Source organism: Petromyzon marinus, unplaced genomic scaffold, assembly GCF_048934315.1.
Source record: "Petromyzon marinus isolate PM22_M1 ecotype Great Lakes invasive population unplaced genomic scaffold, UKy_Petmar_22M1.pri1.0 PM_G_Scaffold_173, whole genome shotgun sequence".
Classification (NCBI taxonomy): domain Eukaryota; kingdom Metazoa; phylum Chordata; class Hyperoartia; order Petromyzontiformes; family Petromyzontidae; genus Petromyzon; species Petromyzon marinus.
In genome coordinates this window covers 219,674-239,401 of record NW_027422732.1, presented here as the reverse complement: position 1 = coordinate 239,401, position 19,728 = coordinate 219,674, and the positions used below count along the sequence as shown (strand labels likewise).

The following is a 19,728-nucleotide window of genomic DNA, read 5'->3' as shown; positions in this document are numbered from 1 at the left end:
CCGGTAAAATAAAAAATAGTTTTAATTTAGTATGAGAACGCAACATTCTCGTCGGCAATGGCATAAGACAGGAGGCGGCAGTGTATACGTGGTGCATCTGCATTCGAGGCTTAGCCAATTTTCACAGCCTCAGATCAATCCACTGCTGGATGATGCCTTTCCCCATATTATATGGGTTGCTTCACCATACTGCACCACACTGGTCAATGCGGTTTGTTTGAAGGGGTCCAGATATCACTTCCAATTCATGTTATAGTCATTCCCTGTAATCGAACTTACAGTGAGGGAAAAAAGTATTTGATCCCCTGCTGATTTTGTACGTTTGCCCACTGACAAAGAAATGATCAGTCTAAAATTTTCATGGTAGGTTTATTTGAACAGTGAGAGACAGAATAACAACAACAAAAATCCAGAAAAACGCATGTCAAAAATGTTATAAATTGATTTGCATTTTAATGAGGGAAATAAGTATTTGACCCCTCTGCAAAACATGACTTAGTACTTGGTGGCAAAACCCAGGAGTGTCCCACTTTTGTAGAGGAAACCTTTACAGCAAAATCATCAAACACCCACCACCCCCACCACACTACCGTTCCCAAAGTCCGCCGAGTGGAAGGTCATGGCAACGCAAGAAAGTCGACTGATCTTTCACGAGGCCAGGACTCCCCACGCCCGTGTCTGAGGGTTCTAAGGTCAACTGTAGTTTAGATTAACAAAAATATCTGAATGCAACTGCAACTCACAAAATAACAAAATTAACCCAGAATGCACCAAATCTCGTCAGATCTTTGAAGCTCAACCGGGGAAGAGCCTGGGTTTAGTGCTTAATTTGAAGACTGTCTGGGAAAAGCAGACGTTTTATGCCTTGCGCTGCAAGTTGGCCAACAGATGTCGGTGTACGGTGACGCTTTTTATATTCTTGGTTCTTTCTGTAAAGTCACGTAGCAGGGAAACAATAAAATAATAAAAATATAAAACATCTATGCAGTTGTCGAGTGTTACCCCCCCCACCACCTTTCGTATGCACAGGTAATCTCCGAGTTACTCCGGTTTCCTCTCACGAGCCAAACAAGCTACAAAGGAATTGGTCGAACATCTGAACGCTGGAACTTCATGAATACAAAATCTCAGAAACAGTCAGGATTTCCTGAGTAAATGAACGGGAAAAAAATATTCTGACAGTATTATTATTATTATCACCCACGGATGCGCATGTGAATGCCGTTTTGTCAACAGCGCTGGATGCAGCAACAATACGTTCCTAACCTGAAGCTACGAAAAACCTCCCCTATGCATTAAGTGCCTGGCATGAGCAATTCACATTTTTCAGATTCCGTATTCAAAGATCGCACGTGTCCAAAACCAACGGCGCCACGTTCAAGTTGAAACCGGTTCCTTGCGAAGCCTCGGGAGGTACCGGTGGGGCGAGTGGGAGGACGTGTCTCACGGTGGGCCCCCCCCGACCCCAAACTCCCCCTTCTCTCTCCTCGCCGTCCGTCTCGATTTCCACCGCGGTTCTAGTTTCTGTACCGTGCCGCAATATCGGACCACAGCCTCTGCATGTCCTCCAGGCCCCTGGTCCAGAGCTCGCGTAGCTTCACCCAGCCGGTGCGCGCCGTTATCAGCAGGTAGTCGGCGTTCTGCGGGTATCGCAGGATCGTGTAGCGGGCCATGACCAGCGACTGGCAGAACCTGCGGGGAAAAGTAGACCATGTTGTTGTTGTCGCCGTTGCTGTCGTGACGGTTAATATCGTTTGTTATTCAAGAGGGTTTTTGCTGCCGACTTGTTGATCGGCTGGGATTTTAGCGTCCAGGAATTGCAGCCATAGTTGGATCAAGTCTCGTGGTCAGCAGCAGAAGTGCCAGCAGAAGGAAAGTCGCTGTCTTCATCTTCCTCGTCTCCAGCAGCAGCAGCAGTGTGATCAGCAACATGATCGTAAACAACATCGCTATGAGTGTCTTTTCTATAATCATCATCACCGTCATCAGCAGCATCCGTAAAAGTGCTGTTAGCAACATCATGGTAATCAGCATTATTATGTCTTAACTGTTACTGATCCCCCCCGTTCACCAACACACATTAACCAGCATGGTGAAGTATGGTCAACTACCGTGACGATCGACATGGCATTGGCAAGACCTTCATTCATCATTGGTCTGATGAAGAGCTTTAAATAAATAATAAAGCACGTTTCGATTTAAAGCTTTCGTGACTGCAATGATTCATCTTCTTTGGACTGTCCTACCAGACAGTCTCGTCCCTTCACCTGATGAAGGCCGCTTGTGTTGTGGCCGAAACGTCGTGAGAATATTATTGTTATTTTATCAATTTATTATTTTATTCTCATTCTACGTGACTTTACCGAAAGAACCAAAGAAAATAAAGCACTTTTTTTTTGCCGCACAATCATCGAGTTTATCGGATTCTCGCCAGACCTGGATTAATTCTCGTTACGCAACCGCCACAGGTTTTTGAAGCCAACGTTTCCCGATGCGGCCAACGGCGATCCGGGCAGACCCGACCCGAACTGCCCCGGCCCCCCTCCGCTCTTACCTGCACGCCACCAGGAAGTAAACGGCCCTCCTCTCGTCCTCGGTGAGGGCCTGCACGCTCTCGTAGCCGGCCAGGACGTGACCCCCGGCCTCCATCGCCTCGCCGCTCTCCACCATCATGTACATGATGGCTATGGCCAGGTCGTACACGTGGTAGCCGAACATCATCGAGTTGAGGTCCACAATGCCAGAGACGCGGTGCCGCGGCGCTCCCTCCGCCGACTTGGGCCCCTGCTGCTGCTGCTGCTGCTCGCTTCCTGCGGCCACCTCCTGCACCAGGATGTTGTCGTCATTGAAGTCACCATGGATTATGCCTGCGGCGAGGGGGGAAAACGTCGAATTTGATTTCGTCCGTTGTCTTTTATTGTTGACCGTCCTCCCCTCGTCGCCGTCGTCATCGTTCGTGCCCGTGACGTTTTTATTCCGGCTGCACGATTGGGGTTGCGCAAGCCGCGTGTGCGAGTCTAAGAATGGCCCCCGCAGAGTCTCAGTGAATCACCAACTTCTTCTCCTGCCTTCAAAGGCACAGAATTACAATAACCCACCAGCGTCGTACAACCCTGCACGGGGGCGAGATATGGAGCGGTGTGTAGTGGTATGCACACCGCATCACGAGCCCTTGATTCCCGGCCATGGAGAACATCACTGATATCTGAACCAGTCCTGGGATCCTACCTACATCCTCACCGACCAGCATGGTGAAGGTGGCAAAACAACCCCCATGACCCTACACAGCCTGGGAAAGCCTTCGTCCAGATAGTGCATTGACAAAGGGCTGTACATTATTATTAAGAGTATATGTGTAACAAAAACTGTTGAACACAATTTAGCATGCATTGAAAAATGATTTGGTAGTCTGAATGTAATAACCCTGTCATTTGATTTCACCTGTGATCAGTGTCTGTGCGAGTGTTCCCCATTACATGCATGCCTTGTAATGCATCTGTGTATGCTGGGTAAAAGTAATCACGTAAAGCACATTGCAAAGAAAATGCTTGCCACAAATGAATCACAATACCTTGCTGATCTCGTCAAGCAGCATAAACCATCATGCGAACTCGGGTGATCCTCGCAGCGGCTTTTGGCTAACCATCGAACAAACAAAGACGGTCACCGCATCGCGCGCTTTCAGATGCACTTCTGCGGCCGTCTGAAAAGCTCTTCTTTCCGATATTAGGAAGGCACTGGAGCTATGCACTTTTAAACCTAGATTGAACACTAATTTATTTTTGAACTGATTTTTTGTGTTTAGTTTGTTGTCCTTCCCCCGCACCTCCGATTAGCACGGTTGGCTACGTACGGTGCAAAAGAAGTTTAACGTACACACGTACGCGGCACCCGTCGTGGCTTCAAGGCCTCGTCGGTGGCCTGAAGCGCCCCTCGCCCCCTGAGGCATGGAGCTACGTCCCGGGTGAAGCTGCGAGGCGAGCGTACATCTGGTAAACTTGTGCAGGTTGGGTTGGATCTCCTCGCGGAACTTGGCGATGACCTCCCTGACCAGACCCTGGTTGGGGTCGCCGTCCAGAGTGAAGAGGTAGGACTCGAGCAGGTGGGTGTTTGATAGGTTCCAGATGAAATCGTCTCGTTGCAGGGAGTGCAGGAACGGGTGCTCAAACTATGCAGATGTTTAAAAACGAAGGCGGTAAGATGACAAAAAATGCAATACGAGATTAACATAGCATTGGCCAGTTGAGTACACATGTAAGTTAAAGGCAGCAAAACGTCAAGCTAGCAAAGGATAGTCTTCGTTTCAGAAAAGATGTTCTCCTTGACTTATTATTTTCTCTTCGGTTTTTTTCGGTAAAGTCACGTAGGTAAAACTATAAAATAAAAGAATAAATGAAAAAACTACATTTTTTTTCATTCTATCATTTTATAGTTTTACCTACGTGACTTTACCGAAAAAACCAAAGAGTATGAATCCTTGCAGTCACGAAAGCTAAAAATCTAGACTTATTATGCAGCTGAGGGTGGGGCTGCCCAAGTCCTGCGTGCGGCTGGCAAATGTTTGATTGGTATTTGTGAATAACAGGACACTTGAATGGATCTGAGAAGTAGTTTTGTGAGATCACCTTCTGTGGGCCATTCTCTAACCAGAGGTGATGCACAGAATGAGATGTTTTTTTCCATCTCATGACATGGCACCAATTAGCACAACTCATACAGCCCTTATCAAGGCACTGCCGTATTCAGTGTTGGTCATGTAGGGTGTTTGACCATACTTCGCCAAACTGGTCAGTGTAGGTTGGTGAAGGATAGAGGACAAGGGGGGGTGGGGGGGGGGCAGGACTGGTTCAGATATCACTTGCCACGAATGTTAGCCGTGGCCGGAAATAAAACTCAGGTGGCCGGGTTCGTAGCGCAGTGTGCGCACAACTGCGCCACCGCTCCACCCCGACGCTTGGAATAAAATTTGGGGGGGAAACAACAAAAATACGTTGTTCATAATAAAGGTTTATGGGTTAGATCGCGTTTATTTATAAATGTGTCGTAACCCTCCACCACCCGACACGGCCAATCAGCAAAAAAAAGTGTCACGTTGACAAAAAGACAAATAATTCACTACTTTAGCCCACCGGTGTGTTGAAGAGTGAATCCACATTTACAGTTTGAGTACGACGTTTCGCTGGTAAATACATCCAGCATCATCGGGCAATTAGCCAGAATGGTAAAGCCCTCGCTTGCTCCCGGTTTTATATAGAGCAGCAGGGTGACGTCATCACTTAACTCATATCAGGTGCAGTGATTAGAGGCGGAGGGGGGGGGTATTGTAATTATATAATCGATTAGTAATCAGTCATTGGTTATGATTAGTAATGAGTTGTAGATTAGTAATTCTTTAAATCAAAATGTAATGTGTATTATTTAATAATACGCTTCCAGGCCGCACTAAGCCTGTAGCTGTCAGAGCGATTAAAGTTATTCTTGTTCCTCTCAATTTCAATGGATTCTCTAATTAGTCTTTGCCAGTAATAATTAGTTTTACACACCACTGCAACATTGTCAAAATCAATTGAGTGTCCTTGTTGACAAGCATGTTCTGCCACTGCCGACAGTTGTGTTTGAGATAATTTAATATTTCTCTGATGTTCTTTTAGTCTTACGCTGATGTTACGTCCCGTCTGCCCAATGTAGCAGCTGCCACATAAACAATTAATCCGATATACACCTTCTGTTGATAGTTAGGTAATGCGTCTTTAGTGCAAGATACTAGTTTTTGAATTTTGTGTATTGTACCAAATCTTACTGTAATGTTTTGCTTTTGCAAAACACGGGCTAATTTGTCAGTTACTCCTGAGATATATGGAATTTTTATTGTTTTAACAATCTGGTCGCTTTCAGCAGTATTGCTTTGCAATCGTGATTTGGCATTTAGTGCTCTGTTAATTTGAGCATTATTGTAGCCATTCTGTCGTAGTGCGTCTTTAACGTGTTTAATCTCTCTCACTAGACTCTCACCATCTGACACTGTTTTAGCCCGATGTATGAGCATCTTGATAAGAGAGGATTTCTGAGCTGGATGATGATGTGATTCTGCATTCAGATAGGCATCAGTGTGCATTTGATTTCTGTAAACGCTGTGTTATTTTGTGTTTTGCAAAAGCAAAACATTACAGTAAGATTTGGTACAGTACACAAAATTCAAAAACTAGTATCTTGCACTAAAGACGCATTACCTAACTATCAACAGAAGGTGTATATCGGATTAATTGTTTATGTGGCAGCTGCTACATTGGGCAGACGGGACGTAACATCAGCGTAAGACTAAAAGAACATCAGAGAAATATTAAATTATCTCAAACACAACTGTCGGCAGTGGCAGAACATGCTTGTCAACAAGGACAGTCAAATGATTTTGACAATGTTGCAGTGGTGTGTAAAACTAATTATTACTGGCAAAGACTAATTAGAGAATCCATTGAAATTGAGAGGAACAAGAATAACTTTAATCGCTCTGACAGCTACAGGCTTAGTGCGGCCTGGAAGCGTATTATTAAATAATACACATTACATTTTGATTTAAAGAATTACTAATCTACAACTCATTACTAATCATAACCAATGACTGATTACTAATCGATTATATAATTACAATACCCCCCCCTCCGCCTCTAATCACTGCACCTGATATGAGTTAAGTGATGACGTCACCCTGCTGCTCTATATAAAACCGGGAGCAAGCGAGGGCTTTACCATTCTGGCGAATTGCCCGATGATGCTGGATGTATTTACCAGCGAAACGTCGTACTCAAACTGTAAATGTGGATTCACTCTTCAACACACCGGTGGGCTAAAGTAGTGAATTATTTGTCTTTTTGTCAACGTGACACTTTTTTTGCTGATTGGCCGTGTCCGGTGGTGGAGGGTTACGACACATTTATAAATAAACGCGATCTAACCCAAAAACCTTTATTATGAATAATATTGGTCGCGAAAGCCTACATGTTAAACTGACTAACTTCTATGGGGAGGATACTTTTCTTAAAACCAGAAAATTGGAGAAGCTCCGCATTAAGCGGATGAAATTGATATCTTCACTGGCGTTCCTCAAAAGGTGCAGAGATTCAAAGGTAATACCAAACGCAGTTAAAATAACACATCACATAAAGTCTTCTAAAGCTAACCAAATACTACACAAAGCTAGCGAATTATTATTAATAGAGAGAATACAGCACAATAGGAGTGAATTATCTTACATTTCGGAATCGCTAAAGCAGTTACACTTAGATATAAGCAATAGTGTATCTATGCATTATTGGAATATAATCGATAACATAACACAACAATCGGCTCATAATGTGTTTAAACTAACAAAAACTAACCAAATTAATACATTTTCTAGACTACATAATAAACAAATCCCTACTGAAAACCAAAAATTTAAAAACAAAACCGTACTGAACTTGACTAACACTGTATTAACCGGTGACATGGTCTCTATCCTTTCTAAAGGCCTTAACTTTGCCGTTACCCCACACACAATTCCAGTGGATGAGATAATTGCTGAGGTAGAATCAGCAGTTAGACTCCTTCCACATAATGAGGCAGAGATGACTAGACATGAGATTGCTAAAATAATTGAGAATAGCAAAGTTCCAAAAGTAAATATTAGCTCTAACGAGGCAAAAGCCTTAAGAGAGCTGCGTGTAAACAAGGATATCCAAATCCTAGCAGCTGATAAAGGCCGCACTACTGTAGTGATGTCACGAGCCGATTATGATAATAAAATTAGAAATTTACTAGAGGAAAGTACCTACATTAAAATTAAACGAGATCCAACTAATACTTTAGAACGTAAGACCACTGCAATAATTGCAAATTCATTAATCCCTAAAAATGAGCAATACCAAATTAAGCCAAGGGCCTCAAAACCACCTAGAATCTATGGGCTACCAAAGATTCATAAAATCGGCATCCCATTACGACCCATAGTCAGTACAATTGGCTCTGCCACATATCAATTAGCAAAATATATAACCCAACAAATACAGCCCTACATCGGTAGGACATCTTCATTCATAAAAAAATAAATTCAGAACATCTTGTGAATGTGCTTAAAGATATTAAACTTACTCCTGATGATATTCTGGTAAGTTTTGATGTGATTTCTCTATTCACTAAGGTTCCAGTGGACGAATCGCTTAAATTACTTGATACACTAGTAAAGAATACCGGTTTACCAAAAGATATTCCGAAACTTGCTGGCCATTGTTTAAATAACACTTACTTCTTATGGAGAGGGAATTTCTTTAAACAAAAGGAATGAGCAGCAATGGGTTCTTCTTTATCCCCTGCTACAGCAAATTTGTACATGGAAAACTTTGAAATAAGAGCACTTGCCTCGAGCACATTAAAACCATCCTTTTGGTTTAGATATGTGGGTGACACTTTGGTTGTCTGGCCACATGCTAAAGATACACTGAATGATTTTCTAAATCATCTCAATGCACAAAACCCGGCCATCCAATTCACCATGGAAATGGAGGTGAATAACACACTCCCATTCCTAGATATTTTGCTTGGACATGGCCTAAACGGTAAAATAACACACAGCGTTTACAGAAAGCAAACGCACACTGATACCTATCTGAATGCAGAATCACATCATCATCCAGCTCAGAAATCCTCTCTTATCAAGACGCTCATACATCGGGCTAAAACAGTGTCAGATGGTGAGAGTCTAGTGAGAGAGGTTAACCACGTTAAAGACGCACTATGACAGAATGGCTACAATAATGCTCAAATTAACAGAGCACTGAATGCCAAATCACGATTGCAAAGCAATACTGCTGAAAGCGACCAGATTGTTAAAACAATAAAAAATCCATATATCTCGGGAGTAACTGACAAATTAGCCCGTGTTTTGCAAAAGCAAGATTTGGTACAGTACACAAAATAAAAAAAACTAGCATCTGGGACTAAAGACGCATTACCTAAATTATCAACAGAAGGTGTATATCGGATTCATTGTTTATGTGGCAGCTGCTACATTGGACAGACGGGACGTAACATCAGCGTAAGACTAAAAGAACATCAGAGAAATATTAAATTATCTCAAACACAACTGTCGGCAGTGGCAGAACATGCTTGTCAACAAGGACACTGAATTGACTTTGACAACGTTGCAGTGGTGTGTAAAACTAATTATTACTGGCAAAGACTAATTTGAGAATCCATTGAAATTGAGAGGAACAAGAATAACTTTAATCGCTCTGACAGCTACAGGCTTAGTGCGGCCTGGAAGCATATTATTAAATAATACACATTACATTTTGATGGAAAGAATTACTAATCTACAACTCATTACTAATCATAACCAATGACTGATTACTAATCGATTATATAATTACAATACCCCCCCCTCCGCCTCTAATCACTGAAGCTGATATGAGTTAAGTGATGACGTCACCCTGCTGCTCTATATAAAACCGGGAGCAAGCGAGGGCTTTACCATTCTGGCGAATTGCCCGATGATGCTGGATGTATTTACCAGCGAAACGTCGTACTCAAACTGTAAATGTGGATTCACTCTTCAACACACCGGTGGGCTAAAGTAGTGAATTATTTGTCTTTTTGTCAACGTGACACTTTTTTTGCTGATTGGCCGTGTCCGGTGGTGGAGGGTTACGACACATTTATAAATAAACGCGATCTAACCCAAAAACCTTTATTATGAATAATATTGGTCGCGAAAGCCTACATGTTAAACTGACTAACTTCTATGGGGAGGATACTTTTCTTAAAACCAGAAAATTGGAGAAGCTCCGCATTAAGCGGATGAAATTGATATCTTCACTGGCGTTCCTCAAAAGGTGCAGAGATTCAAAGGTAATACCAAACGCAGTTAAAATAACACATCACATAAAGTCTTCTAAAGCTAACCAAATACTACACAAAGCTAGCGAATTATTATTAATAGAGAGAATACAGCACAATAGGAGTGAATTATCTTACATTTCGGAATCGCTAAAGCAGTTACACTTAGATATAAGCAATAGTGTATCTATGCATTATTGGAATATAATCGATAACATAACACAACAATCGGCTCATAATGTGTTTAAACTAACAAAAACTAACCAAATTAATACATTTTCTAGACTACATAATAAACAAATCCCTACTGAAAACCAAAAATTTAAAAACAAAACCGTACTGAACTTGACTAACACTGTATTAACCGGTGACATGGTCTCTATCCTTTCTAAAGGCCTTAACTTTGCCGTTACCCCACACACAATTCCAGTGGATGAGATAATTGCTGAGGTAGAATCAGCAGTTAGACTCCTTCCACATAATGAGGCAGAGATGACTAGACATGAGATTGCTAAAATAATTGAGAATAGCAAAGTTCCAAAAGTAAATATTAGCTCTAACGAGGCAAAAGCCTTAAGAGAGCTGCGTGTAAACAAGGATATCCAAATCCTAGCAGCTGATAAAGGCCGCACTACTGTAGTGATGTCACGAGCCGATTATGATAATAAAATTAGAAATTTACTAGAGGAAAGTACCTACATTAAAATTAAACGAGATCCAACTAATACTTTAGAACGTAAGACCACTGCAATAATTGCAAATTCATTAATCCCTAAAAATGAGCAATACCAAATTAAGCCAAGGGCCTCAAAACCACCTAGAATCTATGGGCTACCAAAGATTCATAAAATCGGCATCCCATTACGACCCATAGTCAGTACAATTGGCTCTGCCACATATCAATTAGCAAAATATATAACCCAACAAATACAGCCCTACATCGGTAGGACATCTTCATTCATAAAAAAATAAATTCAGAACATCTTGTGAATGTGCTTAAAGATATTAAACTTACTCCTGATGATATTCTGGTAAGTTTTGATGTGATTTCTCTATTCACTAAGGTTCCAGTGGACGAATCGCTTAAATTACTTGATACACTAGTAAAGAATACCGGTTTACCAAAAGATATTCCGAAACTTGCTGGCCATTGTTTAAATAACACTTACTTCTTATGGAGAGGGAATTTCTTTAAACAAAAGGAATGAGCAGCAATGGGTTCTTCTTTATCCCCTGCTACAGCAAATTTGTACATGGAAAACTTTGAAATAAGAGCACTTGCCTCGAGCACATTAAAACCATCCTTTTGGTTTAGATATGTGGGTGACACTTTGGTTGTCTGGCCACATGCTAAAGATACACTGAATGATTTTCTAAATCATCTCAATGCACAAAACCCGGCCATCCAATTCACCATGGAAATGGAGGTGAATAACACACTCCCATTCCTAGATATTTTGCTTGGACATGGCCTAAACGGTAAAATAACACACAGCGTTTACAGAAAGCAAACGCACACTGATACCTATCTGAATGCAGAATCACATCATCATCCAGCTCAGAAATCCTCTCTTATCAAGACGCTCATACATCGGGCTAAAACAGTGTCAGATGGTGAGAGTCTAGTGAGAGAGGTTAACCACGTTAAAGACGCACTATGACAGAATGGCTACAATAATGCTCAAATTAACAGAGCACTGAATGCCAAATCACGATTGCAAAGCAATACTGCTGAAAGCGACCAGATTGTTAAAACAATAAAAAATCCATATATCTCGGGAGTAACTGACAAATTAGCCCGTGTTTTGCAAAAGCAAGATTTGGTACAGTACACAAAATAAAAAAAACTAGCATCTGGGACTAAAGACGCATTACCTAAATTATCAACAGAAGGTGTATATCGGATTCATTGTTTATGTGGCAGCTGCTACATTGGACAGACGGGACGTAACATCAGCGTAAGACTAAAAGAACATCAGAGAAATATTAAATTATCTCAAACACAACTGTCGGCAGTGGCAGAACATGCTTGTCAACAAGGACACTGAATTGACTTTGACAACGTTGCAGTGGTGTGTAAAACTAATTATTACTGGCAAAGACTAATTTGAGAATCCATTGAAATTGAGAGGAACAAGAATAACTTTAATCGCTCTGACAGCTACAGGCTTAGTGCGGCCTGGAAGCATATTATTAAATAATACACATTACATTTTGATGGAAAGAATTACTAATCTACAACTCATTACTAATCATAACCAATGACTGATTACTAATCGATTATATAATTACAATACCCCCCCCTCCGCCTCTAATCACTGAAGCTGATATGAGTTAAGTGATGACGTCACCCTGCTGCTCTATATAAAACCGGGAGCAAGCGAGGGCTTTACCATTCTGGAGAATTGCCCGATGATGCTGGATGTAATTACCAGTGAAACGTCGTACTCAAACTGTAAATGTGGATTCACTCTTCAACACACCGGTGGGCTAAAGTAGTGAATTATTTGTCTTTTTGTCAACGTGACACTTTTTTTGCTGATTGGCCGTGTCGGGTAGTGGAGGGTTACGACACATTTATAAATAAACGCGATCTAACCCAAAAACCTTTATTATGAATAATATTGGTCTCGAAAGCCTACATGTTAAACCAAAAATACGCCGCTTGAAAACCAGTCATTCGATCACTTGGAAGGACTCTCACGTTGCTAATTATGAACAGCTGCGTACGTTCCGAGCAAGTGGGCTCGTTACGTCACATTACACTTGCTTACCGAGAGAAAAGGCTCGCCGAAACTCAAGAGTTTTTTTTGAAGATTGTCGCAGTAAGGGGTTGGGGAAACTATCGCTCCGCATTTCCCAATGAAGTAATTTGCGAGTTATTTCTTTTTTGGCTTTTTACTTTGGCGAATATTCTCATATTCTTGTTTCTTTCGGTAAAGTCACGTAGAAGGGAAACAATAAAATAAAACAAATATAAACAATAGAATTTTCACGTTTCGACTGCAACACAAGCAATCATCATCAGGCGTGAAAACCACAGCAATAATTTTTTTTTTCAAATTTCCTTGTTGTGGTTTTCACACCTGATGACGATTGCTTGTGTTGCAGTCGAAACGTCGTGAGAATTTTATTGTTTTATATTTTTTATTATTTTATTGTTTCCCCCTCTACGTGGTGACTTTACCGAAAGCAACAAGAATATGAATCCCTGCAGTCTCACGTCACCTGTCAAGAGGCGCTCGTGCGCTCGTACCTGCTGCAGGGCTTGGTGGATGCTCGCTGCCAGCTTGCCCACCTGGTAGTACAGGCTGCCATCCACCAGCACCCTGGACAGCAGCACGCCGGGCAGGTTCGTGAGCAGCCGCACGTTGAACTCCTTCTCTCCTTCGCCGCAGTCTGAGAATTCACAGCAGGAGTCGCCACCGAGGTCAAGAGGTCACCACGGTTAGTGAAATCTCACCGTCGCTTCCTTTTGCTGGAACATAAAAAGCTGTTCGGAAGCTGATATCGGAACCTCCAAGGTCTGGCCAAAGTGTCAACTCACCACTTTGCGCCCTGTGTTCATTACCCACGTGCTATACTACACAGGGTCTCTAATGAATTGCTCAACTGATAGCCAAGGCTACTATTCTTTTTTTAGGAAATTAAGCGACAATTTGCTGCTCAGCATTAAATGGTTAATAACAATAATGAACGTGCCAAGTCCGATATATAACGCACATAAAATTCGTGTAGTCTTTAAAACGCCAATCTCTCAAGCAACTTGAAACGAGTATTTCTGTTCCCCCCCCCCCCCCCAAAAAAAATAGTAAATTGGAGTGATTTTTTTCTCATGACTTTCTTTCACGGTACTATTAACGCAGAAATTAATAACACGAACGCATTCCGAAATTCGCATTCCTATATGGCCTTGTTGTCTAAACCGCTATAGCTAAATAAAGCATTTGAGAGGAATAATACCTCGCCACACCCATGCGTAAGGCATCGGCCAAAGTTGCAACGTGGCATGCAACCCTCGTGCCTTAGCGCACGCTGACCGGAACCGCGGGCAATTCGCCCAGGTTCGGGCCAGAATGGATACGTCAGCACACGAGTCTAGCTGAATTCCCTGGGTTCAGCTTGAGCAAATTACTTAGGAGCAGGGTGAATGGGGGCCCATCTGCATCAGGAGGCGACTTTTATCGCTCGTTCCATCACGTAAATATAAGGGTCAGCGGCTTTCCGTGATCTTCGCATTCCAAACACGGCGTTGGGCGGTGATGTCAGCTCACGCGATGAACCCCGAGCCTGGGTTTAAAGGAGCGCTGCTAGCCCAGGCATTATAATCAGAATATGTACTTTTACTGGAGGAATCTGATGAGCTATGAAGCACTTTGCTTTACAAATGTTTAGCAGCCCAGTGTTGTCCCAACTACAGCCCGTGGGCCAAGCCCGAACCACCAAAATTAATTCATTCTGGTCTACAGGACAACTATCCCGCCACGCCTTACAGGAACTAATTAAGTACATGTCTCAGTCAGCAATACTCACTTGAAATTACACACGACAACCGTCGCCCCCACGCCCGCCCCCCAACTGAAAAGTTTGACAAGACCCTCCCGATATTCAGTGAGGCTCTGCTGTGAAAACAAGTGTAACGATGATGATTACAATAATAATAATATTAATAGAAGTGATGCGATGCAGGTCGAAGTGGGTGTGGGGGAGAGATAAGCTCTGTATCGACATGTTTGCATTTCTCTAAATCTCTCCTCTTGCGGATAGATCTTTCTCCTATCTCTTCCATATAAATATCATATTTCTGATTAAATCTCTCTCTGAATGAGTTAAATGATGACATGACCCTGCTGCTCTATTTAAGACCAGGAGCAAGTGAGGGCTTCACCATTCTGGCGAATTGCCTGATGATGCTGGATGTAATTACCAGCGAAACGTCGTATTCAAATATTGTAAATGTTGTGGATTCACTCTTCATCACACCGGTGGGCTAAAGTAGTGAACTATTTTGTCTGTTGTCAACGTGACACATTTTTTTACTGTTTGGCTATGTCGGGTGGTGGAGGGTTATGACACATTTATAAATAACGCGATCTCACCCAAAAACCTTTATCATGAATAAATCTCTCTCATATCTCTACAATATATCGCTTGTGACATATCTTTCCCGTCTATGCTTGTTCATGTAATACATGGTTTTGGTTTGACGTGTTCCCCTTGTCAGCCAATCCGGAACTCGATGCAAAGAGTTTGACGTTTGCTTCTCAGGGTCTCGTGGGAAGATAAGCAGAAACAAAAATTACGATTTAGGTTTTGTAAGTATGTTGAAATTCTTTCGCACCATACGTACGTAGCCAACCGTGCTCATCGGAGGTGTGGGGAGGTGGAACACACTGTGCAGTTGGCGAATGGCGGCGTCGGTGAACTGTACAAACATTATATCTACCAACCTGCAGGTCAGTAGATGAGAAAACAGCAAGTGTGCTTCTGATCTCTCACCACAGATGTTATCGTCTCGTCCGTGTGGCTTTGCTGTGAGCAGTCATTCCAGTTTCATCCCACACACCAAACATTGTTTTTTTAATATATATGAAGAATTTACAAAATATCACAATGTGGACCTTGGGCCAGTACCAACAAGCAGTGCGTTACATCCACCAACCTCACAAAAACTAAAAAGTATGATCCTTTTACATCACTTATCGTCAGTGGAGTGCGACCCAGTATTATACCACCGCCTCATGCTCGGATATTGATCGTTGTCTTTGCAAGTATAAACCAATGCTGTGTTCGTATGATTACTATCAGCCTATGACTAAATCACCTGGAATGTGCCCTATCATAAGATCTGAAAGCTAAGCAGGTTGAGCCTGGATTAGGGCTTCTATGGGTGACAATCGTGCATTAAACAGGCATCACAGGCTGCTGCGTGGTGCTATGTTGTGGGGGCCAGAGTTCAGTTGCAGCAAAATCAATTGTACTGCACTGTACATCTATTAAACTTGATTTGTCACTTTCGTGACTGCAGGAATGACTCTGGTTTTTTTCAGTAAAGTCACGTAGAAATAAGAAATAATAATAAAATTACATAATAGCATACGACGTTTCGATTGCAACGCAAGCAATCATCATCAGGCATAGAAGAGCTAAATTTAAGAGAGAGAGAGGAAACATAGAACCGCAGATATATATACAGACACCTAAGTAGAAGGGAGTTCACACAGAGACACAAAGAGAGACACAACGTACGGAGCACAGAGAGATAGGGTCTCTGTGCCGAGGCCTTAGCATGTAGGGGGAGACAAAGGGAGATGGAGACGCACATCAAGTAGAACAAGATTTAGTATTATGTACATCTCTTCTCCAATGTCTCTGCTCCCGGGACCCACGCAGGCGCAGCTCACCGATGCTCTCGAGCGACATGATCTTCCCGCTGATGTTGTCCACCACCTCCTGCATGGGAAGCCCCTCTCCCGCAGGAACCTCATCATAGCCATCTGCACCTCGAGCATCTGCGGCCGCTGGCTGTCCCACGTGTTGGTGACCTTGAGCACGAACTGGCGACCGTCGCGCGCCAGCACGCGGTAGTTCTGGTCGACGTAGCTCGCCAGCGGGCTCACCCCCGCCACGCTCACCCCGTAGAGGCGCTCCACCAGCTCCGCCGCGCGGGACTCGCTGAGGCACGGCTTCTCGTGCTCGCGGCCATCGTCCTGCGGCGCGGCTTGCATCGTCTTCAACGGACAAAACGAGGGCAATCAAAAAGCTTTTGGGTTTTGCGAGTGCACGTTGGCGTTCGCTCCATTCGTGCAGCGCAAGGCGCCTCCGATGAGCACGGTTGGCTACGTACGGTGCGAAACAAGCTCAGAGTACACACGAGGCTACACCCTGGAGGCGCTACGCTTCACGGACAGCCCACAGTAGTTGTCGCATTTACAGAGTTGTGCCGACACACGTGGCATACTACTTATTTAAATTACATCTCCGAGATCTTTAGCATCCGACTGTGAAGCAGACAGTGCGCAATATTTACAGTTCATACACCCACAGCGTTAACCGGGGCGGTCGTGGGACTCGTACCACAAACATCTGCAACGCGCTACCGCTTGGCCATGAAGTCAATCGATCGATCAGCGATCAATAAACACGTCTCTTTGCTCGCATCACATTTAATAGCAACACATTTCACCGAACAGAAAAGCACCACTTAAACATGTCAGATATAAGATTCGTAATAACAGAGAATTCTCCTTGTGTATTTCAGTGGAAATACAGCCAGTGCCTGATAAAGTAGCATTACTGTAACTGGAATTATAACAAGAACCATGGGTTTATGCAGCATTGGGGAGCTGCAGCTATGGCCCACCGAGTAAACACCTTGTCCCGTAAGCACAAAATCACGTGTTCAAATTCCACTGGATGTGTAATTGTGTGAATAATAATCAGGGCTTAATCTGTCACTGAATATTTTCCGGGTCGCTGGTGCAAAGTGGAGTGGGCAGCACAGCCCCGGTAGCCACGGCGATAGCGAAAGGTACACACGGGACGTGGTGTGCCGGGTGTCAGCAGGTTTTTCAGAGTCGCTGACACAGGGCAGCCCTGGCCGAAATTATCTCCATACATATGTAAAAGGCAAAGTTGTGATTATGTGTGTCTGTTAAAAATGTTTAGCGTACTTCCCGACATGCAACAAACTTGAAATTTGCCATGTGGGTACTTTCCAGACTGTACACCACGCAAAAAATATTAAAATACACTTTTGTGTTTTTTCTGGGGGGAGGAGGGGGGGGGGGAGCTCAATAATGCATTTTTTTGCACGGCAAGTGAGCTGTGACGTCAAATCTGTCACGTGATCCACGCATGTGGAAGCGTAACGAATTAGTGTAGTGGTTAGCGCACTGCGCTACGAACCCGGCAACCCGAGTTCAATTCCCGCTCACTGCCACCACCGGTGACGATTATTTCAACCGCTCCTGGGCCTCCCCTAGATCGACTCAGCCTAAAACGAGTAATTGCTGTGGTGTGTGAACATCGCCACTGGGGACACAAAGGCGGCCGGGCGTGGTGCTGTCACCCACCCCTTCGTCTGTATATATAAAAGGGAAATTTGTGATTATGTGTGTCTGTTCGAAATGTTTAGCATACTTCCCGACATGCAACAACTTTAAATTTCCCATGTGGGTAGCTTCCAGACTGTAAACAATGCAAAAAGTATAAAATATACTCTTTGGTTCTATTGGGTAAAGTCACGTAGGTGAAAATAAAATAACAAAAAATCACGACGTTTCGGCCACAACACAAGCGGCCTTCATCAGGTGAAGGGACGAGACTGTCTGGAGGACAGCGCTGGAGTGAGAGAAGCCACGCTTAGATCACGACCTTTAAGCTGTGTGAGAAGAAAAACACAAAGCGCCTTGACAAAGGAATTCGCATATAATTTAGCATTGAAATGGCTCATTGAAATAGCTAAGTTAAAGTATACACATCTGCAGAGGTACCCCTTGACAAAGGAATTAGCATAGAATTTAGCATTGAAATAGCTGAGTGATTAGCTTGTAACTGGTCACAGAAATAGCTATGTTAAAGTCAGAGCATATTTCACGTAAACAAAACGTGCCAATTAGTTACTGCTTCAGCACACTGGTGTATTGGATAGTAAACCCAGAACATTTACCATTAGAGTATGACGTTTCACTGATTATTACAACCAGCTTCATCAGGCGATTTGCCATAATTGTGAAGAAGTATTCCTGTTTCCGTCTTTGAAGTCAACTCAGCCTTAAATGAGTACTTGGTGCAGGGTGTGAACATCGCCACTTGGGAGACAAATGCGGCCGGGCGTGGTGTTTGGCCACCCACCCCATCGTGTGCTGGGCCGGCCTTCATAGGTGTTGGCTCCCAGCCATTGCCCCGAGTCTGTTGAGGCTATACGGGGGTCTTTGTCTTTGTGTGTGTGTATGAGATGCATGCGAGTGTGTGTGTGTATGAGATGCGTGTGTGTGTATGAGATGTGTGTGTGTGTATGAGATGCATGTGTGTATGAGATGTGTGTGTGTGTGTATGAGATGTGTGTGTGTGTATGAGATGCGTGTGTGTGTATGAGATGTGTGTGTGTATGAGATGTGTGTGTGTATGAGATGTGTGTGTGTGTATGAGATGCACTGCTGTATAATAATGAACTACTCACTACTGAGTACACAGACAGTCCCCACTGTGTTCACAGCTACCACCCCAGCGCACGCATAAACTCAACTCAGTCATTAAAAATGTTAAGTTATGTTTAGCAAACAATAGTCATTGCAACGTTATACTTGAATCTAATAACAAGTTTAAGGCACTGCTGTATAATAATGTACTACTCACTACTAACCACAGTCCCCACTGTGTTCACAGCTACCACCCCAACGCACACAAACTCAACACACACTCACACAGTGAGCTAACCACTGCACCACCGCTCCCCACACACACACAGTGTGCTAACCACTGCACCACCGCTCCCCACACTCACTCACACAGTGCACTAACCACTGCACCACCGCACCCCACACACACGCAGTGCGCTAACCACTGCACCACCGCTCCACACACACACAGTGTGCTAACCACTGCACCACCGCTCCCCACACACACGCAGTGTGCTAACCACTGCACCACCGCTCCCCACACTCACTCACAAAGTGCGCTAACCACTGTACCACCGCTCCCCACACACACGGTGCGCTAAACACTGCACCACCGCTCCCCACATACACACAGTGTGCTAACCACTGCACCACCGCTCCCCACACACACACAGTGCGTTAACCACTGCACCACCGCTCCCCACACACACACAGTGCGCTAACCACTGCACCACCG

The 19,728-nt window shown here is 43.6% G+C and overlaps 1 protein-coding gene across 3 annotated transcripts in view; it reads right to left on the bottom strand.

The window, feature by feature from the left end:
- Positions 1-350: 350 nt before the first annotated feature.
- LOC142911199 (hydroxylysine kinase-like) overlaps positions 351-19,728 on the bottom strand; it is a 34,480-nt gene continuing 15,102 nt past the window's right edge. For all 3 annotated transcript variants that reach the window (XM_076060300.1, XM_076060299.1, XM_076060301.1), the window contains 5 exons: positions 16,275-16,601; positions 13,127-13,269; positions 3,988-4,168; positions 2,555-2,867; positions 351-1,692 (listed from right to left, as the gene is read on the bottom strand). In XM_076060300.1, coding sequence (XP_075916415.1) covers positions 1,518-1,692; positions 2,555-2,867; positions 3,988-4,168; positions 13,127-13,269; positions 16,275-16,329 — 867 coding nt within the window. In that variant the 5' untranslated portion in view covers positions 16,330-16,601 and the 3' untranslated portion in view covers positions 351-1,517. The remainder of the gene's footprint in view (positions 1,693-2,554; positions 2,868-3,987; positions 4,169-13,126; positions 13,270-16,274; positions 16,602-19,728) is intronic.